We start from the raw sequence: 26,572 nt of genomic DNA on the forward strand, positions 1-26,572 counted from the left end.
ACCGCTATCGCGAGAGCGCGCGAGAGCGCGGCGGGGCCCGCCGCACCGGGGCGGGGCCGGGGGAGGACACGCCCCCATTGACCACGCCCTCCTATCCCGGTCCCGGTCCTGGTCCTGGTCCTGGTCCTGCTCTCCCGCAGTGTCCCGGCGGTGCTGGCACCGGCCGCTGCCGTGTCACAGACCCGCTCCGCTGCCTGTCAGAGCCCCCGGCACGGGCGGTGCCAGCGCTGCTCCATCCAGGCCCGCAGGGACGCGTCACGGCAGGACTGGCTTTACACGTGTGTTCTGTACATGCTCATACATGTGTGTATATGTAGACATGTATTTATACATGTGCAAATGTGTGTATATCTATGTATGCATGTGTTCTATACATATCTATGTATGCATGTGTTCTATACATGTCCATACATGTATATATGTACACATGTATCCTATACATGTGCATACATATATGTGTATATATGTATCCTATACATGTGCATACATGTATATATGTACACATGTATCCTATACATGTGCATACATGCATATATGTGTGTATATATGTATATATGTATTCTATACATATGCATACATGTAAATATGTGTGTGTATGTATGTATACATGCATTCTATACATGTGCATACATGTACATATATATGTATATATGTGTATACCTGTACTCTACACATGTGCATTCATGTATATATATATCTATACATGTATTTTATACATGTGCACACGTGTATATATATGTATACATGTGTTCTATACGTGTGCATAGAATGTAATTCTATATTACATTTTTATAGAATTTGTATGTATATGTATGTATATATATCTGTGCATATTACATTTTATAGGATTCTGTACATGTACATAGAATATGATGTGTGTGTGTACACGTGCACATGTGCTCAACACGTGTGTACAGAATACATGTGTCACTTTACTGAGAGGGTGATGAGGCCCTGGTGCAGGTTTAGCCTGGGGAGGTTGTGAATGCCCCTGCCCTGGCAGTGCTCAAAGCCAGGTTGGATAAGTCTTGGAGCAACCTGGTTCTAGTGGGAGGTGTCCCTGCACATGGAAGGAGGGGTTTGGGAGTAGGTGGTCTTTTAAGGTCACTTCCAACCCTCATTTCATGGTTCTGTGTTTACACGTGTGTACGTGAATACAGGTATTCTACATGTGTGAAAATACACACGTATTTTCCATGCATGTATGGTTCTGTTTCCCACCCCCGCAGAGCAACAGGGAAGTTTTATTCACGGAACTGTCTCCCAGCAGGCACTCAGTGCTCAGCAGAGGTGCTGCAGCTCTCCTGCTTCCTCCCGAAATTGCTCCTTGTGCAATGACTCTTAGAGCACTCCAGGCTTTTGCCGCTCCTGGTGTTGTCACAGCCATAACTCAGGCTGTGGACACGGGACACAGCTTGGTGGCAGCACAGGACCGTGTGCTTCTTGCAGTCTGAGTGAGGCTTTGCTGAAAAGCAGCTGAGGTTTCGTTCCTTTTGTTTCTTTTTCCATAGTTCTTAAAAAGCAGAACTGCTGGTCCCTGGAAAAATCACCTTGAGCAGAGGACTCGAGTTGGGTCTGAAAGAGGAGATGTGAGGGTCACACAGGCAGCTGGGCCCTTCTGTTGGGGCAGGAACAAGTGGGACATCCTGGTGGTTTTGCTGAGTCTAGAGAATTGATCAAGTCCCAGAGTTAAATTCTGGACCTTTTGTTCTGCCACTGAGTTTAGTGAAATCAGGTTTTGACTGTAGGACAGAAGCAGAGGGAGGTTATTTGCTAGTGCAGATCAGAAAAGCTTTTAGGGTACTTTATTGAACTCTGTATTGATGCAGCCAACACAGAGGCCTCTTGTCCTCTCAGGGATTTCAATATCAATATTCCCTCTCTTTCCCAAGAATGGACACTTGGTAGTGTTCCTATCTCTGTCCCTATTTGTGTGGTTGTTTTATTTCTGTCGTGTTTGCTTGACCATAAACCCCACAGATCTAATGTGTTTATAGACAGCAGTAGATTAAACAAAGATTACTCATTCAGACCTTCAAAAGACAAAAAAGTTCCTGTCTCCTTTGGTTTAACCAATATTGTCTGATGCAAAACTAACAAGCAATCTTTTTCTCCTTTTTTTTCTTTTTTTTCCCCATAATTTCTTCTCTGAATTAAGTTTCCCTGATTACTTGGATCTCTTTTGTTGTCCCTGAAGGCTCTCAAAGAGGTCAGCTCTTGCAGTGGGTAATGATATTTTCCTTTTTAGATGTTTTTTCTTAAATGCATTACAGAGTTCTGTGACTTGTAATTTCCGGTGAGTGCCATCCGACCATTTAATTCTTTGCAATCACTGCAGCAGCTGCCAAACACATTTGCAGTAATTGGATGGCACTTAAGGGATTAGCCAAGACTGCCAAGACTCGAGTCATCCAAACCACAGCTGGGTTTTTGTGCTGTTTCCATGGGAGCCTTGCTGTGTCGGCTTCTAAATTTATTTGCAATCTGCATTTTGAATCACATCCCCTGTGCAAAAGCCTTGTCAACATTTGTGGCCTCTCTGCGTGGCCCTGACTCTTGTGCACTCTGGCAGTGGCACAGTTATGGCACCTCCCTGAATGACAGAAAATTTGCAGATGCCCCTTTCAGAGTCGTTGAAGGTCCGACCCCAGCCAGGTTTAGGGTGTTGGCAGCTGTTTGGGGTCCAGGTGTCAGGGGCAGAGAAGCTGCTGCAGATGTTCCAGAGGCCTCTGAGCTGTCAGGATGGTTCATGACCTTTATGCAAAGGTGGCAGAGGGTTTGCAGAGCCACAGGTTCTTGGTTTCACCACCGTGTTCAGCCTTACGTTTCTTCACTGTTTTGTGCTTCCCACGGGAGGGCAGGATGTGTTTTGTGATGCTGCTTTAATCAGGGATGACACCAGCTGCTTATGGCTTTCCCATATGCCAGGAAGACTCCCAAACCTTGGGTTACAATTCCATCAGTGTGCTCAGAAGCTGCTGGGTTCATGTTGGAACGGAGGGAATGCCATGGCCTGGTGGCAGCAGGAGAAAGGGAGCTCTGCTGCTCAGGAAAGCTTAGCAGGAAAAGGGCATCAGTAGTTCTTCATTATTAAGTGCAGGGTGCTGACATGAGAACATCGAATAGGAGAGCTTTTCTGGGCTCAGGAGCCTGTTGGGGCAGCTTTATTTGGAGGTAATTGAATTGCAGCCCAAAAGAGACATTTCCTGTCCTTTATTATAACAGAGTGAGTGAGCTGGAATGATGCTGCCCTGCCACAGGCAGATTCCTTTGACCCTCTCCCTCCCAGCTTGGCTAAACTGGCTCCAGTAGGTCTGTGCAGCACAGCTGGGACACTTCAGCCTCTGCCATCAGCAGGTCTAGGGTGAGCTCAGGTGCCAGGCTGAGGGGGCTGCTCAGGAAACCTTTTCCTCTGGGAGTCAGGTCTGAGCAGCACCTGTGTTTCCCTTTGGCTGGAAGGAGTTACCACTTGGTAATTCCAGGGAGGAAAGGACAGAGGCCTCAGTCTACACTTTCTACCTCTTTCCTTGAGGAAGGTGAAGGAAGGGGATGAAGTTTTCTCCTCAAGGTAAGCTCTGGTAGGGGTATCAAGCCAGGACCAGTTTCTTGTCTTTCCAGGTCAGGAATGACACGTGTTGACAAAGAAGTAAATACTGATCAATCTGATGTATTCAAGAGCAGGACCTCACCTTTAAATCAGTGGTTCATGTGAATACACATTTTATTAAACACATTCAGCTTTCAGGCTTGGATTCAACATTCCCTAATTTCCCAACAATGCTTTTATTGGCTGACTTTAGAAGGTGAATTCATTGCAACACAGCACTGCACAACTCTGCTATCACTGCACTCAGTCTCTGAGCAGTGTTTTATGTGCACTTTAATTCCTGTTACCTGTTTCAGTGCCAGCACTGTCACAGAACAGGGCATGATGGCTTGGCTTCATTAGATGTGTAATATTTTTCCTTCCTCTCTGTTCCTCTTCCTCCAGCACTTTCCTTCTTGGGTTGGGGGAGAGGAGTGGGTAAATGTTCCAGCTAATAATAACAACACTCCTACATGCTATAGAGGAGATTCAAGACTTGGGGAATAACCTGGAATGCATTCAAAGGCTGTAAATGGCTCTCCTGGAAGTGGAGAGCTGAATCAAGGACAGAATATGTTCTGGAACTTCAGAACTCTTCCAGTTCTCACTCCTACAGACAGTTCAGGATGCTCCTGTGGATAATGACAGATTCTTCCCCCAAATTCCCTTTCCCTTGTGGCTGGGTGTGCAGCTCTGCTAATTAAGAGGACAAACACAGAGGCTGATTTACCCTGCAAAGTCACAGCCAGGGTTGCAAGAGAAGCTGAACAGAGCATTTTTCACTGTGGGCTGCACACACATTTCTGGTTTTTACATCCAAACCCATCACCTTCAGAAAGCAGCTCATGCTTGGTGGTGCTGATTTCCATGTGTTTCCGTGTGTACGAGCTGTGGTTTGAAAGCAACTTCCTCTTCAACCTGTTCAACCCTTCACCTTGTTTTTTTGTAGATGTTGACTTACCAGTATGACAGTATGAGAAGAAACCACTAATGGAGAGAGCTGCCCTTCCCACTGTTCATTTCCTTGCCAAAATAGCTTGTCTCCTATCTACATCCTCTCCTCCTCGTCTCTCTGCTATTTCAGTAGCTGGTCTGGCGCCTGTTTCTGAGGGATGATGGACCTGCATCACTCAAACATTTGCTGCAGGAGCATTTCAGTGCTGGAGAAATGTCTCAGCATTTATGAGTCAGCCCCGTGCCTTTGGGAGCTGATGGTTTCTGTTGCACTTGACAGTCAGTAAAGGGTGGGTGGAGTGGGAATCATGGAGAGAATTGATACCTGGGGGGTGACTATTTGGCTCTGGAAGTGAACAAGACAAGTGCCTAAAACAGGCACCTCCAGGGCTCTCTGCCACTGCCTGGAAAGCATCTGGTCTTCTTTGGGTGTAATTTAAAGATATTACTGGGCTGATCTTGAAATCTTTCTATGCCACACTATCATAGAGACAGACGTGACCTTACTGTGTTTCAAATGCCCCTGGATCAGGGCAGGGGCTTAAAGTTTAATTTCCACAGTCCCTTAATGTGGCATTTGCAGGCTCCTGAGCGAGCTGAGATCAGCTCCAGGGCAGCTTAACAGCAAGGAGCTGCTGACAGGTGGAGGGAAAGTAGGTGAGGAGCAGTCTGGGCAGGCAGGGATGTCATTAGTCACATGGACTCACAGGATACATGAGACAATTACTGTGAACAGTGTGAGGAATTAAGTACAGGTGTAACATGTCAGGAATAAAAAATAGAGAAAGGGGCAGTTTCAGTCCTGTTTGTGATTCCCCCTGTGAGAATTTTGGGGCTGAGAAAACACCACTCATGGGAATGGAGCAGAACCATTTTTTTTTCATGGCAAACTCAAAGTGTGGGACTCATAAAGGAAGAGATCTTGCAGGGAAGATCCAGCCTCAGTCCCTTGAGAAGGACTAAAAGAAACTACGGTTTTTTTAATCTTTCACTGATGATGGTTTGATTTTGTTAGGTTATTTACTCCCCCGCTGCAAATGAAACTGCTTATGTTTGAACACCCAAAGACACTTCAAGAAACACACCAGCAGACTTGATTTCCAGGCAAGAAAAGAAAAAAAAATGAGGCTGTGAAAACCAGGTGATGAAAAGAATATTTGTGAGAGCGTTCAAAAAAGTACCAGCTAAGTTGTTTTCGCAGCTCAGCAGCAGCAACAGCTTTGTCAGCAAAAATGTAGCTCGTACTGAGCAGTATGCAGAATATTCTGAGGCACATTTGATACAAGTTGAAACTTTTTGTTCCAAAACAGCTATTGCAACTGTGCTCCTACTCGATGTTTTAAAAGAACCAAGAAAAGTGCCAGCTTTACATTCTCTTTTTTTTATTTTAGTGGTCAAACCTGGAGCAGAACACTTCTCACTCTAAGGAACATTTTTTTTCTAACCTGTGTAAATCTTTTCTCAGATTAATTGACCTGGAAATTATTACAAAGACTCAGAGCAGACCTGTGTCTGTGCCACCAAGTAAAACCAGGCCGGGAGGTAACACACTGTTTAACTGCTGGCAGTTTAACTGATCTCAGTCTGTGCAGTCCCCCGACAGATGAGGAAGATGGAGATGGAGAAGGGGGGGTCTTAAGACACCACCAAGGGCTGAATTGTCTCCTCTGGTACTTAATTTGTCCATGAACTTGTGTGTCCTCAGTGTAGCAGGAGAGATGGTGGAGGCAGCCCTGAGCCATGGGATACCCTCACTCTTTAGTCCTGTCCCTGGAGCAGATCCAGCAGGGCCAGGGCAAGCAGGGAGTGTTCCTGTGGGACCAGCCCCATGGTCAGAAATGATGCTTGGCTGTTACATCCTTGCAAAAGGTCTCATCTAGAGGCAGACTGGGCAGGAGATCAGGTGGTGGGTCCTTTGGGATGCTCCTGTCTCCATCCAACTCTGGTTCCTGGAGCTGGGTCAGTCTCCCTGAGCTCTAACTGCTTGGCTCTGGGGTTTGGGCAGTGGAGAGGGAAGACAGGCTGAGCTCACTTTTCCTCCTTACTCATTTCTGGATTCATGGACCACTGTGGTCTCCTTCCTTTCTGCAGGAGCATGTTTTCAATGAGGGTTTTGTATTACTTGGTTATTGTATGTTTTAAGATTTTATTTGTGCTTCAGGCTTTCACATAGAGGACCTTTAAGACTGGATCTGGTGATGGTCTGGTCTGTAGGAATCTGGTAAGGAGTGGGGGGTGCAGTGGCCAAATACAGATCAAGGAAGAGGTAAAGCATGAAGAACAGATGCTTGAGAGGGAAAGGGGGCTCCAGGAGGGGCTTGGGGAGCAGCCAAAATGCTTTGTGAGCAAAGAGGGGCCACCCCTGGGGGGAATGCAGGCAGGGAAAGGAGGGGTCATGGCAGTGGGAGAGATGAGCAGGACCAGCCCTCAGCTTGTGCTGAGGCTGAAGGGTGGCTGCAGTGTTTGGGAGCGGGGTTGGGGCTATCCCTGAGCCAGGGGTGGCCTCTCCCACACTTTGGGCACACGTGGGGGAGTGGATGGGGGGTGCACAGGAGTGGGGGACTCACTCCCTGAGCAGCCCTTCACCCCAGAGCCCCTTGTGACAGAGCCAGTGCAGAGTGGGGCTGGGGAGTGCAGCAGCCACAGGGTTAAAAGGAGGCCACAGGCAGGTTTGTGCTCTAATTTTGCAGGTGCTGGAGAAAGGCTTCTTTTGCTTTGCAGAGAAACTCTAGGGATGGCTCTGGCATGAGGCACAAAATGAGTGGTTTTTTCCTTATTACGCTGTTTGTGATTCTCTCGTGATTTGGAGCAACCTTGTCACACACATTAAAAATCAGATCTAGATGTTTAGATTTGATATGGAATTTAAGGAGGCTGAAGGACAACATTTTCATAAAACCTGAGATCTTGAGAATGATTCTCCCAGGGAAGAGAATTTGGCAGGGGAGTACTACAATTGGCAGTACTAGTAACGACTTTATTGTTATTACTAATAGAAATAAAAGGAGATACAGGAGCACAGTAACTGTTAATGGCAAACAAAGGTAAATTGCAGGAAATTATATTCCTCCAAATGAGTTTAGCCAAGTTTCTGGCTCTTTCTGTAATTCATTGCTGCAGTGAGCTGGGGAGCAAAGGCAGCTGCTGTGTCATGGTTGGACCTTCAGTGGCCTTGTGCTGTTGGTCTGTAATGACTGAGGATGGAATTGGGGCAGCTCCAAAAGCTCCAGAACCTCATAAAACTGAGAGTTGGGTCTTTAGCTGTCAGAGGGTGGCAGCCTTTGGGGTAAGGTGTGACTGGCCTGGCTGGGAACCTCTTGCCCACATTGTTTCCTGAAACAAAACCAGCCTGCTTGCCCCGTCTGTCACCTGTGCTTGTTTCCTCAGGTCCAGTTTTAAGAAATTATTGTCTGTGATGATTGATCCTTAACCACGTGTAGAGTTCATTTATTAGTTCCTTAATTTGGGGATTTGGTGGGGTTTTGTAGCCAGGCAAATATTTTGGGTGACTGTCAAAGACCTCAGTACACATGTGAATGTTTAAGAAATTAAAAATTTAACCCGATGCTTTGTCATCCTGTAAAGGCTGAAGAAAGGCTTTAATCCTTAGCAGTGGGAGACTGTAACTGTGCCACCTTGGATGCTGCAACATGGTCTCATGCTATAACATGTTTCGTTCTGATCATTTTGTGATGGACAGGAGCCTGGGGACAAAACTGATGGGGGCAGGGGGGTTCCCCCAGGGGATGAATCAGCTGGAAAGCAGCTCAGGGAGGATCTGATCTTAGCGCAGCTGCTGGTTTGTGAGCCGAGAGCCGCCGGGGAGCAGCTGACAGGAGGGAGGAGATCAGTGCGAGGGGTTGGTGTGTCGGGTTTCCAGGCAGGGCACGTGTGGGGAGCGAGAGCTGCGAGCGCTGCTCCAGCCTCCGGAGCGCGGCGAGCCGGGACCATGGGGCAGGTGGCTTGGAAGGCTTTATTCCTGTCGCTTTTTGACTACAAAACGGAGAAATACGTCATTGCCAAGAACAAGAAGGTGGGGATCCTCTACCGAGTGGTGCAGCTCTCCGTGCTGGCTTACCTGGTGGGGTAAGGATCACCCTGTGTTTCACGTGCTGCTGGGGTTGCCTTTGCTTGCTGTGCTGTGTAAGGATCAATGTAGGATACTCTGCACACAGAGACATCCTGCTGTGCCTCCTGATTTTAATGCAGATAGCTAGGCGTGTTGGTACAGCTGGATTTTGTAATGTCTGGTAGGTTATATCTGGTTTTTCACCTGCTAGGGATCACTAGATTCGGCTCTACCTTTCAGATTAAGGTCTGGTTAAAAATAGCCCCAGTGCCATTGTGGCTTTGTACTGCATTATTTATACCTTTATTTCTGTATTCGGTGGGAATGGTGCCAAACCTTAACACCTGACTCATTAGGAACAGTAGCATTTATGGCCACGGTGCTGAGCCTTGGGACACACCTGGGTTATCTGCAGGACAGCACGACAAGCTCAAGCCTAGATGGGAGGGAACCCAGCAGAAAGTGGGAGATTTCTTTGCTGGAGTGGGCTGCAGCAGCCGGGGCTGTGGGGGCTGAGGCAGTGGGAATTTTGGCTGCCTTGCATTCATTTCAGAGCAGGGCGAGCTGGCATGGAAATAGCTGGAGCAGCACTCAGGAAAGGCCCAGTTCTGTAAGAGTCTGGTCACACTGGTGTGTAATGGGCACAGTGATAGTCCTTGCAGGCTCAGACCCGGAATTATCCAACCTCTATGTGATGCTTGTGCCATCGCTTCCTGAGTTTCTGAGGCTTTTCAGAATGTGATACCTAAGTCTGTACCCCCTTTGTGCTTCTGAGTCCCTTCACCTTTCTTGCACCTCGTGTTTTCACTGATTAAATATAGCAGAGTCATTTTTATGTGCCGGGTTTATTTATAGAAGGCTGTGCAGTCCCAGAGCCTGCTCTAGTGAGCAGAGCATGAGTGAAGTCTCAGCAGTCTGGCATGGACTGGCTGCTAAAGGAGCAATCCTGTGGATAACACTGCTGAGGACATATCCTCTGTCCAAGAGGGATCCAGCACGACCAGTGGCTGTGAGTGGACAGTGACTGGCTATTTTCCTCCCTTGGCATCTATTGCCTTCTGCAAACCCTTGGCACTGATGGTCCCTGCAGTGACTCCTTGGCCGGGGTTATGGCTCAGGAACATGTACCTGTTCAAAGGCTGGCTTGGGGTGGGGATCATCAAACCCCTCTAGATTGTTTCCTGCCACTGCCATTTCTTCCACCATTCACTGCAGAAAATAAGGATCTGCTTTTGAGCCCTCCTGGGAGAGAAAATGAGTGTTCTCGGGAAAACGGGAAAGTAGGAAACTTCACAGGGGTGGGGAGTGTTGTTATCCAGGTTTGTCACATGTAGCAGTGTTGCCGGTGCTGCTCAGCCTGGGATGGCCCTTTCCCTCCCTGAGTGCACTGCAGGTCAGTGCACTGCCAAAGGGAGCTCTGCCAGCAGAGCCAGCCTGGGTCCCTCTCCTAAAACCTGCCCCAGCACCCTCAGCTTCTTCAAGGGTCTGAATATTCCCTACAGATTAGGAGTATCCAGCTCACCTGCAGGAGTTGCATCTCCCCAGCCATGGATTGTTGCTGGCTGGCAGCCCAGTGGCAAGGGGCTAAAGTGGGAGAGTCAGGCACTTGTGAAAACAGCCACACTCTTCACTGCAACCTGCAAAAGCTTGTTTTGTTTCTCACCTCGAGGAAAGCAGAGCCCTGTCCTCCCTCTTTCCTCTTCTGAGGTTGCTGAGTGTAGCACAGGACCGTGAGGGGGGAGGCTTTGGTTTTTTACCTCATGACCAGTTGTTATGTATTTCCCTGCTGTGGATAAGCACAGCTTGTGTCAAAGAGTTTATTCTATATTTGTGGCAGCAGTTGCAGAGGGTTTGGTGTCATTGACATGCTTGGATTTACTCTTGGATGGTATTTGACCTTGGTGTGAATCTCCTCTGGTTGACTTGTTCCCTGAACCCCCCCTAATGCTGCTGCCTGCTGTGTTCACACAGGTGGGTGTTTGTTGTCAAGAAAGGCTATCAGGACACAGACACATCTCTCCAGAGCTCTGTCATCACCAAGCTGAAAGGGGTGGCCTTCACCAACACCTCGGAGCTGGGGGAGAGGCTGTGGGATGTCGCAGACTACGTCATCCCTCCACAGGTTGGCATCACCCTGTTGCTGCTCTGCCACTCAGCTTCCAGCATGATTGAAGTGATGTATCCAGGTGTTCCCTGTGGATAACCGGGAGTTGGGCCACGAGAAGGCAATGCTGGGCCTTCTCTTAGGTCTTTCCCACAAATATTAGAGCAACCTGGTTTCTCAGGTCCGTGATGTTTGGGAAGCAGAAATCCCGTGGATTTCTCAGCTGAGCAGTGTCTGCTCACCTCTGTTCCTGGATTAGAACAGATGTGCACAGAGCAGGGGGAGATGGAAAGAAAATGTGGTGCAATTAAGAGTGATGAGGGTTGCTGGAAACGTGTCTGGTTAAACCTGCCCTGCTGCTTCCTTGGCTTGGACACAGTGAGATGCACAGGGGAGAGGTGGCAGCAGATATGGCCCAACAACAGTTGGAATTTGCCCAGCTGTGCTTGCCAGGGCAGTTGTGCTTTCCCTACATGGAAGGATATGAGGGGAAAACCAGGGTCCTGTGCTGACAGGGCAGAAAGCTATAAATTGAACAATTTAACTGCCTGTACATAAGAATAAAACTTCCCTTCCTCCCGCTGCACTCCCCAGACCTGTGACTGTGCTCTCTGCTTCCACCAGTTTCAGTGCAAAGTCTCAGCCCCACATGTGCTGTGCAGCAGGAGGGTTGGGAATGTGCTTGTGGTGCCTCAGTCCCTGCCTTGGGGACATTGAACAAGTGGCTGGGGTGCACACCCAGGGATGAAATGGTGGCACTGACCAGTATTTTAACTTGCCAGATGTTTCTCCTGTGCCTCAATGGTCTTGTTACTGCATGTTGGCTTACTGGGAAGCCTTGTAGGGTGGTGGGCTGAGTGAAGAGAGCCAGCTCTGCCCCTGGGCTGCTGTGCTGTGCCACCTAGCCTGTAGGGCTGTGGCTTCAGGAGCACAAATATTGTGCCCCGGTGTCCACCTGCCTCCAGCAGCCTCAGGGGTGTTAGACCATGGGCTCATGGTGATGTCTGTGGGCTGTGAGACCACAAAGCCTCACAAGCTTTCCTGCCCCATGTGTGAATTGGTGTTTTACTGCTGCACATCTCAGCTCAGCCATGAGCTGCATCCTGCCTGGGTTTTGAGGAGTTCCTAAATGCCTGCTACCAGTGCACTGAGTGCTCTGCTGACTACTGTGTGATCTCTGTCATGTCACCTTGGGCAGAAGGGTCCTGGTGGGTCCGGGTGGGCTGGTGTGTGCTGGAGAGACCTGGGTAGTGGAGCAGGAGGCAGTGAGGGCTGGGAGAAACCCTGTCTCCTCCAAGCTCTATTGTCACAGAGGGAAACCTGAGATCTCTGATTTTTATCTGCAGCAGGCAGGGCTGTGTGTTGGAAGGGGGTCTCTGTGGTGGATGTGGGATTTTTGTGAGAGCTCAGGGCTGCCCTGCCTCCCCCCAGGACCGTGGGCTGGCTCTCATGGTTGTGTGTGCACCCACAGCAGGAGGGACCTCATCCAAACAAATATGCAGACAAAGGGTGCTGTTGTATCAAAGCCTGAAAGCACTCTGAAGAGAGGGAGGTTGTAGTCTTCTGCAGAGAGCTGCATCCTCCTTGTAACAAGTACTTTGAAAGTAAACCAGGTTTTCTAACCTTTCCTACTTTACTCTTTTTTTTAGGGTGAAAGCGTCTTCTTTGTCATGACGAATCTGATCGTGACCCCAAACCAGAGACAAGCCACCTGTCCTGAGGTAGGAAGAACTGAGCCCCTCGGCCCCCAGACCCCCACAAAACCAGGGGTAAGAACTGACAGAGGACACCTGGGGAGCAACGACCAGAGGAAGGACGGAAGGCGAACGGTTTTTCTCTGTAGTGTGATATCTCGGTTGGGAAATCAGACTGGTTGCTGCAAACCTGGGAGGCTCAGCTGTCTTAATTTCCAGAGGCACTGATCGTGTAGAGCCTTCCCGACTTGAGGTGAAGGTGTTGGATTTCTGCCCAAACCAGGCAGTGATTGCTCAGGGTCAGAGAAGGCCGTGGGAAAACAACTTGGAGGTGACTCAGTGTAGTTACGGGTAGAGGAGACTCTCTAAGAGCCCCATCCTGGGAAGAGCTGAACACTCGGGCTTTCATTGCCTTCCAGACACAGGAGGGTTCTTAGCACCTTCCAGAACAGAGGCATGAGGTCTTTATGTCATGTGGAAATGTCCTCTGTGGAGACGTGGCTGGGAACGGGCTGGAGCCTGGGGAAGGAGGGCCTGGCAGTGCAGGGAGTGCTGTGTCCCTCTGGCAGAGGTGGATTTTCCAGGGCCGGGAGCACCGCTGGATTGTTGAGGACACGGCTGTCCTCTAGTGGCTGCAGGAACCCACCGTGCAACCGGGAGAGGAGCAGTTTAGGACTGGAGAGCTCGTAGATTAGATCCCCGAGGTAGGGTTATCTCTTAGAGTGAAGCACCGTGGCCTCCAGGCTGGTTTTGGTGAGTGCCTGGTAATGTTCTGGGTTTTTTCCACAGTCTGTCCCTCTCCAGACTGAGCAGAACCCAAAATCAGGACTGTGTGTGAATCCTGGTGTTCCTGGTGGTGTGGTATGCCGAGCTGTTTGCATGACCCACAGTTACCACTTCAGCTGCATCTTTTTAGTGTTCATATTGAAAGGGAGTAAACAATGTTAGCTTGAATCTTACTAAATAGCTTCAACTTTGTAAGTTTGTAGTTCTTACTTAAACATTGGTTAATGATAGGAAGAAGGAATTACATTAACAAAACATGCAGTTGTGTTCAGTGACCTTTACACCCCAGAGAACTAAAAAAACCAGAAGATTGTTTAGGTAGACAAAACTAAACCAAGTTATCTTTAACTAAAGATTTGATGTCGATGTCTTGTAAAAATAAGATATGAAACTATTTCAAGGATTGTTAGGTAGAAGAAATTTAGGTTGTCTTTAACTAAAGATTGATGCTAGTGCCTTGTAACAATAAGACTGTCAGGGAGGGGCTTGGGATGCTGAAGTCTAGAAATGCTCATGAAATCTTTTTTTCAATATAGAGAATTCCCCCCACAGCAGCAGCACTTTCTTACCCCTCTGAGTCCTGTGTCCTGTTGCAGGTCTCACTTCTGTCCTCAGAGTTCTGTGATTCTGATCCTGTGATTCTCTTGCACTTTGCAGAGTGCCAGCATTCCCGATGCCCTGTGTCACAAGGACGAGGACTGCCTGGAAGGGGAAGCAGTGGTGGCTGGCAATGGTAAGGGAAGGGTCCTTCCTCCTGTGCTGTGTTTGGTGTCCTTCAGAGGCCTCAGCCTGGTTACACTCCCAGAGATCTCTGATTACAGAGAGCAGCAAAGCCTTTCCTTTCTTTACTATCTTCCATTGAGTTGCTGCCTTGCTTACAGCTCTGTGGTGGCTGGGCCAGGGCACCCCGGGCTGCTCAGAGAAGCAACAAGAGAGTGTTTGTTCCAGCTGAGAGGCCCTTTCACAGCAGGGAGGAGAGAGAAAATCATCTATTTTCATGTGCCCTGTAGGCAAGGAGAGGAGGTGACTGCTCTGTGTGACCTTTTCTGTGTGTCTGCTCGCAGGGGTTAAGACTGGCCGTTGTTTGAAAGACAGGGACAGCACCAGAGGGACTTGTGAGATACTGGCCTGGTGCCCAGTGGAGAAAAGATCCAAGCCCAAGTACGTGGCCGTCCTATCCTGTTTCCAAGCTTGAGTTGCTTGGCTTGTGTGTCACTCAGGGCAGTTTCTGTGTTCCCTCTGCTTGGGTGCTTGCTGAATGTTGGCTGTTCAGGGCAGGAGGGAGCTCTGCAAGGCCTCCCTGGCAGGATTGGCCCTCTGCTCCCCATGCTTAGCTCACTGGCTGTCCCAGGGCTGTTCCCAGCTCTCAGGGTATCCCCTAAACCTGCACCCTCCTCACCAACTCCTTTCTGGCAGTGTGGGAAAAGTGGCATGGCTGGCCTGGTGCCATCCAACCTATTGGATGAGGCTGTTTCTAAAATGGCAATTCAAGATTTAGCATGTGGGCAGGGTACAAATCTAAGACAGAGAACAAACCTTTCTTTTCCAGGAAACCACTTCTTGGCAGTGCAGAAAACTTCACTGTTTACATCAAGAACTCAATTCGCTTCCCCAAGTTTAAGTTCTCCAAGTAAGTGCAGGTGCTCAGAGATCCCTCTGTCCTCTCCACTGTGGAACCAATAACCTCTGTTTGCTCCACTGTCCTTCTCCTGCTGGAGGGCTGGGCTGGGGAGGTGGGTATTCCCTCTGCTTTGGCTTCAGGCTGTGCAGAAACAAGGAGATAACGAGGGCTTGGAGCTTCTCAGAGAGCAACTGGGAAAAGGAAGACTGTCCTTCCCCAGATGGGGTCTGGTGGCTCCTACAGCTTGGGATGCAGCACAGCTCCTAAAGCAGATGGACCTGGCATAGTCCTGAGCTGCTTCTGCTCAACAGATATTCCTCCTCTTCCACAAAAATGACGGTGCCTGGACAAGGCTGGGAAAAATGCAAATTTAAAAATAGTTGTGTGCTTTTGCTGCTGCAGAATGAGCAAACTAAAGCAGTGTAGAAAGGAGCGTGTTCTGGTTATTCTCCTGGGCTCAGATAGGCATTTCTAGCATCCTTATTGGTTTGCCTTGAGAAACCAGGTGGCCTTGGAGCAGTCTGGCAGCCTGCTCCATGCCAGTCCTTTCTTGAGCCCAGATCCAGATGGCCAAGTCCCTGTCTGTCCTGGAGGTCATTTTGGGAGGGGCAGGCTGCTTTCCCTGGGCCAGCAGCGGGGTGGCTTACGGGGTGACAGGGCTGGTGGCACGGGGCCATTTCTGGGCTGTTGGAAAAATCTCTTGTCTCTGCAGTCTTGGTGCAGGCTGTGGAGGCAAGGAAAGAGGGAGATAAGGCAGATTTCCCTGTTCTCTACATGCAGGATGAATGTGCTGGCAACTGACAATGAGTCCTACCTGAAGACCTGCCGCTACAGCGCCGAGCATCCCTACTGCCCCATCTTCGTGCTGGGGAACATCGTCCGCTGGGCTGGGGGCAACTTCCAGGAAATGGCCTTGGGGGTAGGAGTGTCCCTCGGGCTCACATGTCTTCCCAGCTGTCTGTTCTGTGTGCTGGGTGGCCGTGAGGGAAGTCACTGCCCACTGCCCAGGGAATTGCCTCCTGTCCAGGCTGCACTGGAGAGATGCCAGTGCTTAAAGTCAAGCTGGTCCCATTTATCCTGTCCCCAGGGAATGGGAGCCAGGGTGATGTGGGTCCTCTGGAAGAGCCGGTCGAGTCAGTGATCTGTTATTCTGCCCAAACCTCTGCCAGCAGGGATTCTTTGTTTAATTTCAACATTACTGCACCATTGGTTTAAACCCAGAACTTCAGGAACTCTGTCCCTGCATAAAAGAGAATCTTCTCAATTGAAGTATGGTACAGCCACTTAAATTAGTGAAATCAGTGTCCTGGGAGAAAGCTCCTCAGATATGAGCACAGGAAAGGCTGGGGTTGTGTGTAGAGTAATGGGATTAATATCACACACCTGAACTCAGCCCATCCAGGGGTGTGTGTGCTCATGTCTGGGACCAGAAGTGCAGCTGTTCTTGTCCCTGGGGAAAACTCGCCCAAGGGCCTGACAAATTTGAAGACACTTTAACTGAACTAAGCTTAAACAACTCACCCTGTCTCTCTCTTTTGTTAAGGGTGGTGTGATAGGAATTCAGATTGAATGGAACTGTGATCTTGATAAAGCCCCTTCTGAATGTAATCCTCACTATTCTTTTAGCCGGCTGGATAACAAGTCTGCAGAAACGTCCATCTCTTCTGGGTACAACTTCAGGTGGGTAAAGAGGAGGCCACGATCAGTACTGCAGTTGGGCTGGGCTGGTTTGACTTCAGGAGCTGGAGGTTGGCAGTGGAGTGGCACCAGCCTGTGCCAGGCACTGCCCCAGCCAAGCACAGTGCGCTGCAGGGGAAGGAGGGAGGGAATTGTGCTCCTGGCAGGCTAAAGTTGGTTTTGACAGGGGAACAGATCTGTTTGAAGAGACAAGTGAATTCAGAGGGGCAGATGGAGTTAAAACCAGCATTGCTGTGTTCCAGGTTTGCCAAATATTACCGGGATGCTGAGGGGGTCGACTACCGGACGCTCATTAAAGCCTACGGAATCCGCTTCGATGTGATGGTGAATGGCAAGGTGAGGTCCCAGGCCAGAATATTCCAGAGCATGGAGAGAAAAAACTTGGGGACATTTCTCAGTGGGAAGGCAGCTCTGGGATGAGGGAAGCCTCTTTGGCTTGTCATAGGAAAGGGCTCTTCCCATCTGTCCACGTGGAGCTAACCCTGCATTAGAGAGATGACCTGGAATGCAGCTGAGCCTGCAGCTCCCCTACCTAAAAGCAGGCTCATGGAAAGCCCAACAGAAGTAAATACACCTCAGAGACTTATTTCTATGCATATGCACTGCAGAAAAAAAAAAAAAAGCCTAATCCAGGGATGATGCAAGCTCAGAACTGCAGCCAGGGACAGTTGGATCTGAGGCACACACAGACCTTTACCCTCCAAGATTGTTCACTGCAGATCTGCCGTGGTTGTGTCTGCTCCATGGCAACAAAACACACCCACAGGCAGCAGCAGCTTCCCCTGGGCAGTACCACGCCCTTCAGTTTGTTCTGTGGGTTGTTCTCTCACCGATTCCTTCATGACTTTTCTTCTTCCAGGCAGGGAAATTTAACATCATTCCCACCGTTATCAACATCAGTTCAGGGCTGGCGCTCATGGGAGCGGTAAGTGAATGTTTTGTCTCAAAGTATCATATTGGGACCCAGACCCCTCCTGTAGCTGTAAGGGGGGAGAAATATAATATATATAACCCCATAAAATGCTTGGAGAATGAATGAAAACACAGCTTCTATGAGTTATTCTTTAATTAATGCTCATTGCTAATGAGATCAGAACACTTCTATTCCAAAGATAAAACACAAGTTCTTTCTCTTTGCAGGGAGCCTTCTTTTGTGACCTGGTGTTGCTGTATCTGATTAAGAAGAGTAACTTTTATCGAGGCAAAAAGTACGAGGAAGTGAAGTAAGTGGGCTTGGCTTTGTGTTAATGTCATGGCTTGTTGTTATGAATAATAGAAACAGGAGGAGATACAGGAGCAGAGTAACTGTCAATGGCAAAGACCCATTCCAGGGAAATATATTCCTCCAAATGAGTTTAGCCAAGTTTCTGGCTACCTCTGTAATTCACTGCTGCAGCGAGCTGGGGAGCAAAGGCAGCTGCTCTGTCAGGGCTGGACTGTCAATGACCTTGTACTGTTGGTCCCTAGTGATTGAGGGTGAAATTGGGGCAGCTCCAAAAGCCTCATAAAACACAGATATAGGGATTAGCTGTACAGAGGGTTCTCTGGGGTAAGATATGACTGGCCTGGCTGGGAACCTCTTATTCATGTTACTTCCTAAAATAAAACCAGCCTGCTTGCCCTGTCTGTCACCTGTGCTTGTTTCCTCAGGTCCAATTCCAGGAAGTCATTGTCTAGTCCAACACCAAATGGGAATCAGAGCCCAGACCAGCTGGGTGGGCTCTAAGCACAGCAGTGGCTCTGCCAGCTGGACTTGTGCTCCAGGAAAACCACACAGGTGTGAAACCACACCAGCACTGGGAGGTGGAGATCAGGGATACTGTCTATTACCAGGATTCCCAGAGGAAAAAAATGTCCTATAAAGACCACCCTTCTTCCCTGAGATTTCCCTGGTATCCTGAGCTTGCAACAGTGTGTCGTCACTATGGATTTATAAAAGGATTTTATAAAAGGACAAAGAAGGCACCAAGCGAATGTTTTTATACCCACTGATAGATATATCTGTACCTACACCAATAGCCAGCATTGTCCTGTGGCTGTGCTTTGATTCCATCTGTGGGAGAGCTGTGATGGGAACCACCAGTGGCACTTTGAGAAGGGCTGAGGCTGAGATCCAACCTGTCTCCTGCTCCGCTGCCTTCCAGCCGCCGCTTCCAGCTCCTGCCCGTGTGACGTGCGTGCTCAGGCGTGAAGCAGCAGGACTGCTCTGGGGCAGGAAAATGTGGAATTTGAACAGCTCTCAGAGCTGGGGAAGGGGCTGTTGTCCTGTAGGGGCTGTGGCAGGGTGGGGCAGTCACTCCCATGGGGGTGTGTAACCATTAGGGCTGAAAACGGTGCTTCTCCAGGAAAAGCCTTCCCAAGGTGCTCCGCTCGTCTCAGGAACAGCAGGAGCAGGTCCTGCCCAGCTCTGCACGGAGAACCATGGCTGGGGCCCAGCTGCCTCACCTGCTGCCCCATCCCTGCTCCCAGCTGGCTCAGAGAACCAACATTTCAGAGCCCAGGGCAGGGAAGAGCAGCAGAGCAGGGCTCTGCAGCAAGGCAGGGACAGGCAGTTTTGGGGTTCATAGTGAGAGAAATGGGGGTTAATGCGCTGAAAAGCAACACGGCCCTGGGAGCACCTGCACAGGGGTGGGTTTAGGTTCTGCCTCCTTTGTTCAGTGCCTGGTTTCATTTGCTCTGTATTGTCCTTCCTGCATCACTTACCAATTGCTCGTGGTGGGCAGTTCTGGATGGGACACTGAAAGCTTCTGTGTTTCTCATAGCACCCTGAACTGCACTGCAGATGGAAAAGGGGAGCTTTGCCAGGCTCCCCCAAATCCACCAACAGCAGGGAGATTTAAAGACATCTGTGCTACTTCAGTGCTCTGGTAACTTCCAGGAAATACAAGTGCTTGTTTCTCAGCAGAGAAATCAGTCTCACTGCAGCCCGTTTTGTCAGTTTATGCTCGTGTGGAGATGTAACTAATTTCTGAAAAGGGCTTATGGAACATCATTGTTTAAATTTTGCATTTTCTTGAGCTGACAGGAACTGACTCACCAGCTCCTGAAGACAGCAGTGAATCAATATTTCTGCCTCATTTAGAGCTTGCACAGCATGGCTGAGCAGAGTTCTGGAAGTGCTGACAGTCACCACTTACTGGGAGTCCTTGTGACAATTGATTGAATGTTTCTGTGCACTCTGAATACCAAGATTTAAGGGCTCCTGCTGCAGTGTCCTTACACATTTCTGGACAGAGGGAAGGTGGCCTTCAGGGAGCTGCTGCCATTGAGTGTCTGCACAAATGGCACCAGCAGCTGCACCCACCTCTGCTTTAACTTCTTTGAAGCAGTTGTTCTGAGGTACAGGTTGATTCTAAATTAAAATTCACATGTTAGCAGTGTCAAACTCTGAATTCAGTCATTGATAGCAACCCCACCCAGTCTAGTTCACTCCCTCTGCTTCTGTATTGAGACAAAAATGTAGCTAGAAAATAGAACTAAGCAGTGGAGGTAATTTAGTTTAAGCTGTGTACCTCTGACCTCATCCAAAACCTCCTCTCTTCGTGCCAGAAGCCTCTTCTCTAGGCAAACACCACTCACCATGTGTGTAACTGCACCAATACAACAGCCCAGGCTTTTGACTGTCAAGGGTTAATTCTAGTTGAGTAATTTTCAGATGGTGAAATACATGGTGAACCCCACATGTGGCATCAAGCCCAGGTACAACCCATGGAGACCAAGCTGCTCATCACAACATGTAGAGCTGACTGTGCTCTGCTGAAACCACTGTTTTAACTTGACAAAACAACCTCCTCTTGTCAGAGGACCAAAGCTATTTCCTGAATTTAAGTCCTCAGGCCTCCAAAATTCCCTACAACCTTTCCCTTCTTTATACTGTTTAACACAATTCCCACAACCCTTGCTGTTAATAAAACATAACCAGATTTCTTCTCAGGAGCTTGTTTCTTGAGTTTGATTTTTTTTTTCTCATTGTATTTAACATACAGCAATAAAATGTGTCCCTTTAGGGCAGTGCTCCCCAAGACTGTTCTGTACAGGGTGTATCAGGTTTCACACATCACCTTCTTTTGGTGAAACTCTGATGTAAGGAAGTCAGTTGAGCAGGGGCAGGGCTAGAGGAAAGGTATTACCTGTATGGTGGTGGAATTGTCCTCTCTGGAACCACAATGCTGCACTGGTCACTTATAGAACATGCCAGCAGGTTCACAGGGGTGTTGGTTGTCTGTGGATCATTTGACACAGCAGTACTAAAAACGAGTGAAGTGTTTGACTTGTGAGAGCACCATTTAGTGACTTTTCTGGTGGCCAGTGTCATTTACAGTTACATGTACAGACAGCAGTTGTGGGAGAGAACATTTGCACTAGCAACTCAAATACATTTCTGTACCAAACCTTTACTTACACCTAATTACATGGGTCAGTGGATTATTTCAGAGCTGTTACACACTGCTCCAGCAGGATTTGTGTGTAGGGGCAGGTAGCAAATCCAGAGGGGACTGTAACTGGTATGTCTTACCCAAAGAAAGGATACAAGGGATTACATTAACCAAACCCACATCTGTGTCTGCATTTAGGGACAGAAATTATCCCTTAGCCAGCAAACAAACACTCACAGGAGGCATCCAAGTGGTGCTTCACATTCAGTTTTAATTAGAACAGTGCTACTGATTAATTTGTATTCGGACATAATTTACCGACAGCATTAATGACACGAGCCATGGAAAACAGCTTGGAAGGTGAGCTGGCCTATTGTGTAGTGACTTTTGGCAACAGTCCTCGTGCCCCGCTCAGTACACGTGGACCATCCCGTACAGGAAAGTCCAGAACAGGACGTAGGTGAAGAGCCCCCCCACGAGCCCCCCCGTGAAGAGCGGCCGCCGCGACTTGAAGTACTTGTTCCACCGCCGCCCGGCCTTCAGCACCAGCAGCACGGAGAGCAGGACGGAGGCCAGGAAGTAGAAGATGAAGCCGTGCAGGCCGGTGAGGCCGAGGATGCCGGCGGTGGCGCCCGACAGGGCGGACACGGAGGTGCGGCAATAGTCCAGGATGGCCGCGTTGCCCCGCACGGCCGCCTCGCTGATGAACTGCGGCCCCTCGCGCTTGGCCACCACGGCGGCCATGGCTCCACCAGCGACCTCCTGGCTCGCAGCGGCACTGGGGTGAAGCACAGACAAGGCTGTACGAGCCCGACAAGGCTGTGAGAGCCCGCCCGCCCTCAGCGCGCCGGCCCCTCAGAGGCCCTCCCGCCCCCACGGTACCTCTCATCCACGGCGGCGCGCAGCTCCGCGGGACCGCCGCTCCGTCACGCCTCGCACCCTGCCAAGGGACAGCACACAGCGCCCGTCACCGGGCCCGACCGCCACCTCCCGCCCCGCCGGTCCAGTCCGGTCTGGACCTCCCGCCCCGCGGTCCCCGCCGGGCCCGACCCGCACCTACCGCGCCGCCGGCACCGCCCGCCCGCCATCTTGGCGCGGGGGCCGACGGGACGCGGCCGCGCGCGGGGCGCGGCGCGGGAGGGGCGGCACCCGATTGGTTGGAGGTGGGAGGGGGGCGGAGCCGGACCAGGCGCTTTTGTTCGGGCGGCGACGGGAGGGGAAAGAGAGAGAGGGAGAGAGAGATGGCGTTTGTACCGGGACAGCCCGTCACCGCCGTGGTGGTGAGCGGGGACAGGGGGCACGGGGGGAGATGGCGTTTGTACCGGGACAGCCCGTCACCGCCGTGGTGGTGAGCGGGGACAGGGGGCACGGGGGGAGATGGCGTTTGTACCGGGACAGCCCGTCACCGCCGTGGTGGTGAGCGGGGACAGGGGGCACGGGGGGAGATGGCGTTTGTACTGGGATGCCCGGTCTCCGCTGTCGTGCTGAGGTGGGACGGGGCGGGAGGGGTACCGCTCCGGGGGCTGCTGGTGAGGATGGGGGTGGCCCAGGACCACCCTGCAGGCTGTCAGGGGGTGGAGGTCCCGGGCCAGCCCCGGTCCGTGGGTGCGTGGAGGGAGCGGGCGAAGGGTGCGGGACGGGACGGGGGCACCACGCTGGGAGCTGCTGAGGGGACTGGCACGGGGACAGAGGTGGCGGTGCCGGTGCCGCCCGGCAGCGCCCTGCGGGCTGTCAGCGGGCGGAGGTGCCCGGCGGCGGTGGAGGGAGCGGGCGAAGGGCGCAGTCCGCAGCGCCGCCGGCCCCGGTGGCCGCGGGGGCTGTCAGAGCTCGGCCGGCCCCGCCGGGCACTCGGGGCACAAGCGCCTCTGCGCTCCCGGGTGGGAGAACTGGGGGGAAGGTCCGCCGGCCCGAGGGATAACAGACCCCTGCCCAGGCCCGCCGGCTGCTCGGGTGTTGCTTGAGAAAAAGAGGGAACGAGTGGCTGTGGTCTCCTGAAGTGCCTTCTACCGGTATCGCTGGTGTGGTGCCCGCTCTGCCAGGGCAGGGGCAGGATAAAGCACCTGCTTGTCTGGGTGGGGTTTAGGAAGCAGAGCTTTTAAAGTGAGGTAATTGCACACGGTGCAAGTGGAGGACTCTGCACCTTCGGTGGTTGGAATATTAAAGGTGGTTGTGCTCTGGGAGTGTGACTGGTACCTCGGCTGGAACGGGCTGCACAGCCCCCAGTGTCTGAGAGCTGACAGCCTTGAGAACACGGACTCTGTCCTGCTGTGGATCCCACCCTGGATCCACTGATCCCAGTCAGTCTGGATCCCAGGGAGGGTCTGAGTCCAGCGCCTGTGAGGAATTCTCACAGAATGGTTTGGGTTGGAAGGGACCTTTAAAGGTCACTTCATTGAGCCCCTGGAATAAGCAGGAACATCTTCCACTAGATAAGGCTGAACCACCTTTTGAGGGCTTATTGTGCCAGTTAAGACTGTGGCTTTTCATCGTGGCTCAGGAATTGCTGGCATTTGTACAATGCTGACATAATGCATAAAGCTTGTCAGAGGCCTCTGTGCATCTGGCAGTGAGGAACCTGCCCCTGGATTACTAAAGTGTGGATAAATTATCCTGAAAAAGATCCATCCTAATAATAGGTTGTCATTTCTGCTGATAGGACTAGCGGGAACACAGGGCACGTGGATAACAAGTGAGATGAGTCTGGTCATGAGTGACTACTGGTTATCAAGGCATGAGTCATGTTTAAAGAGACCTGGTCTGGTTTTAGTGTTGTTCCCTTCTATCCCCGGGCAGGGGATAAAGCTCTGAGTAATTAAGGTGCTTGGCTGTGTCATGGCATGAGAACCCTTGGGCTGAACATGGAATGGCTTCCTGTCCTGCTCCTCTGTGACAGAACAGTTCAGAGCCACCTGCTGTCAACACCAGGGCTGTGTGGCTGACAGCAAATGCCAGAGGACAGTTCTGTGCTGCCAGGGGGTTTAGAGCTGTCTGCTTACAGTACACAAGGGTACCAAGCTCTGGGCAGCCTCCTCTGGTGGGTGTGTGGGATCTCTGTGAAAGACAATCTGACTGGATCTTAAATATTTGTGTCTGAAACACCCAAGATTCCTTCCAATCATCACAACACTCAGCTATTTTCTCTCCTTCTCTTTTCAGCAAAGAATTGAAATCCATAAGCTTCGTCAGGGTGACAATTTGATTCTGGGATTCAGCATCGGGGGTGGCATCGATCAGGACCCAACCCAGAATCCTTTCTCTGAAGACAAGACTGACAAGGTCAGATGCTCTTTTCCTGTAGCAACTCCTTCTCCAAAAGGCTGAGGGATCCAACTCACCATCTTTGTCCTCTCACACCACTACTACTGAAGTTACTCTGTTTCCTCATTATCACTTGCAAAGTGAGGTTGTTTAAATGACCTCTCCACTTTTTCTATTGTCCAACATTGCACAAGCCTCTTTTTTAAACTCGAATTCCATAGTACACTACAAAGTATTTTTGCATTGTAGTAGAATGGCCCTTGAGTATTTAAGGCTCCCATCTTTAGGGAATGAACCCTTCATTTTTTCCCAGGGTATCTATGTAACGAGGGTGACAGAGGGAGGCCCAGCGGAAGTTGCAGGACTCCAGATTGGAGACAAGATCATGCAGGTAAACACCAAGATAACACAGCACCAACACAGCACCATGTGCACACTGCAGACAAGCCTCTGTTGGGGGAAAACGTCGTCTGGGTACTTCCCAGGACAGTTTGTGGGGTTTATTTATAAACTGAGCTGTGGCATAAGCACATCCACTGCATGGTTCTGATAGAACACTAACAGGACACCTGTGAGTCCTTGCACCTGCCTCATTTTATGGTTTTTTCCCCCCAGGTGAATGGCTGGGATATGACAATGGTGACCCATGACCAGGCTAGGAAGAGGCTGACAAAAAGGAACGAGGAGGTGGTACGGCTGCTGGTGACCAGGCAATCCCTGCAGAAGGCTGTGCAGCAATCCATGATGTCCTAATCAATCATGGAGCTGGGGCAGGGTTAGGGAGGGAGATGTATAGACTGGTATCAAAGAAAGAAGCAAATGCTAGACTGGAACAGGTTGTCTGGAAGGGGTGCACGTTCCTACCTGTGGTAAACACTACTTTATTTTAACTTCCTCTGGTGTAACTGGCAGTAGTAAAACAATAGTCCCCTAGTCCCCTCAGTAGAGTGCTTCTCTAAAGTCTGCCCTGCAGGTACATGGCAAGACTTTTGTCATCATGGCTTTTGGGACAGGACAAACTGTAGTTAACTAAGAGCAACTGGAAAAGCCTTAATTTTGACAGGATTCTCCTGTAACACAAAAGCTTCCTATTTTAAGAGGAAATGTGGCTTCTGCTATGAAAAACCAGAGGGTTTGCTGTGCCTAAGCTTTTAGAAGTGAGCTGTCCTGTCCCTTCCATGCTATCAAATGAAAATGCCAGAATTAAGAGTTGCACACTGCTGTGGGGAGGAGCACTGTACTAATCCCACACCGTGTGCGAGCTGGAGAGTGTGCTGAAGGGTTTGGGGCATTACAGTTCCCTGCAAAGATTCCATGTACAGAGCAGCCTCTTCAGACAAGAAACAACTGAGTAGCACAGAAGTATTAGATTAATCTTTGTGAAGTACACTACAGCTTCATGGACACTACAGTTCAGCCTCCCTGGCAAAGTAAAACCTTAATTCTCCTTGTTCCCAAGTAATTTGGAGCCTCAGATGAACTGAGTTTAAATTAAGGGAATATGGAGCAGGAAAGAAAACAATGTTGCTGAACTTACCAAAAAAAGCTGCTCGTATCTGTAGAGTTTTCAGTTCTTCATTCCACTTCTATCAGACTTGAAATGGGAGGGGTGGATTTTGGTTTGTCTTCTAGAAGACTTTGTGTAAATCACTGATTTATTGGATGGAAGATATGAATATGCCAGTAACTTGCAAAAGTGCCTCTTGACCAAATTTAAACTTCTGGTAGTTGTTTAAATCAACATGCCACCAGGATTGAGGATTCTTGCTGCGACACTAAGTTCATGATCTGGCATCCTGTGGTTTGTTAGCCAGCCAGCTTTACAGTTACCCAAAAACTGGAGTTTTTAATCCTCTTCAGCTGATTTATACATATCTGTACTTCCCTTAAGCAGTCTTCAGGTAAGCTGTTGTAAATGGAACATGAGGAGGTGGCAGACTAACTTATTCAGTACATTACTGCTGTGCCATGTTGTGATTGATGCATCTCAGACTGTTATATGCACACCAGCAGATGCCTATTTACCAATTTTATATCTATGGAATTACTACAATCCTGCTTTTGAATTTTTGTAACTTAAGAATTCCGTGGTAAATTTTAAGTCTTTCAAGCTGAAGTTATTTTTGTTACTATAAAGGATACACTGCTATTTGTACTGCTATTTCACTTGATTTTACACACAATAAAACAAAGTTGGATTTCCTGAGCTGTTTCTCCTTACTTTTAAGAGTGCCACATCATTTGGATGCCTCCAGCTGAGACCTTTTTTCTGCCTTGAAGTAGATTCTGGACTGAGGTTAGTAAGGTCTGGTTTCACTGGTGGGTATTTGTGGTGTTACTGAGCTGTCAAGCTTCACCTGGGCTCTAGCAGAGGAGAACCTGCTTTTCCTTAGATTGACACCTAGTAAAACACATCAGGTTTTAAG

The 26,572-nt window shown here is 49.8% G+C and overlaps 3 protein-coding genes across 7 annotated transcripts; 2 read left to right on the plus strand and 1 right to left on the minus strand.

The window, feature by feature from the left end:
* The first annotated feature begins 8,390 nt into the window (after window positions 1-8,390).
* P2RX5 (purinergic receptor P2X 5) lies at window positions 8,391-20,437 on the plus strand. Of its 2 annotated transcripts, none has more exons than XM_032707912.1 (12): window positions 8,391-8,626; window positions 10,581-10,731; window positions 12,363-12,482; window positions 13,851-13,926; window positions 14,258-14,354; window positions 14,743-14,823; window positions 15,595-15,733; window positions 16,358-16,494; window positions 16,755-16,848; window positions 17,372-17,437; window positions 17,653-17,735; window positions 18,163-20,437. In XM_032707912.1, the coding sequence occupies exons 1-12, from the start codon at window positions 8,490-8,492 to the stop codon at window positions 18,236-18,238; spliced, it is 1,257 nt and encodes a 418-aa protein (XP_032563803.1). In that variant the 5' UTR covers window positions 8,391-8,489; the 3' UTR covers window positions 18,239-20,437. The 2 variants fall into 2 exon arrangements, with proteins under 2 accessions (XP_032563803.1, XP_032563804.1); XM_032707913.1 differs by having other exon boundaries at window positions 8,397-8,626; window positions 12,363-12,434.
* Window positions 20,438-21,139: 702 nt separating this feature from the next.
* EMC6 (ER membrane protein complex subunit 6) lies at window positions 21,140-21,999 on the minus strand. 3 transcript variants are annotated; one of them, XM_032707431.1, is made up of 3 exons: window positions 21,949-21,999; window positions 21,771-21,828; window positions 21,140-21,666 (listed from the first exon to the last, which is right to left on the minus strand). In XM_032707431.1, the coding sequence occupies exon 3, from the start codon at window positions 21,630-21,632 to the stop codon at window positions 21,300-21,302; it is 333 nt and encodes a 110-aa protein (XP_032563322.1). In that variant the 5' UTR covers window positions 21,633-21,666; window positions 21,771-21,828; window positions 21,949-21,999; the 3' UTR covers window positions 21,140-21,299. The 3 variants fall into 3 exon arrangements, with proteins under 3 accessions (XP_032563322.1, XP_032563323.1, XP_032563321.1); XM_032707432.1 differs by having other exon boundaries at window positions 21,945-21,976; XM_032707430.1 differs by lacking the exon at window positions 21,949-21,999 and having other exon boundaries at window positions 21,771-21,916.
* A 64-nt stretch (window positions 22,000-22,063) lies between these two features.
* TAX1BP3 (Tax1 binding protein 3) lies at window positions 22,064-26,352 on the plus strand. 2 transcript variants are annotated; one of them, XM_032707605.1, is made up of 4 exons: window positions 22,064-22,168; window positions 24,045-24,164; window positions 24,460-24,537; window positions 24,762-26,352. In XM_032707605.1, exons 1-4 carry the CDS (start codon window positions 22,130-22,132, stop codon window positions 24,897-24,899), a joined length of 375 nt encoding a protein of 124 aa, XP_032563496.1. In that variant the 5' UTR covers window positions 22,064-22,129; the 3' UTR covers window positions 24,900-26,352. The 2 variants fall into 2 exon arrangements, with proteins under 2 accessions (XP_032563496.1, XP_032563498.1); XM_032707607.1 differs by lacking the exon at window positions 22,064-22,168 and adding an exon at window positions 22,206-22,304.
* Window positions 26,353-26,572: the final 220 nt, after the last annotated feature.

This window comes from Chiroxiphia lanceolata, chromosome 20, assembly GCF_009829145.1.
Source record: "Chiroxiphia lanceolata isolate bChiLan1 chromosome 20, bChiLan1.pri, whole genome shotgun sequence".
Taxonomy (NCBI): Eukaryota; Metazoa; Chordata; class Aves; order Passeriformes; family Pipridae; genus Chiroxiphia; species Chiroxiphia lanceolata.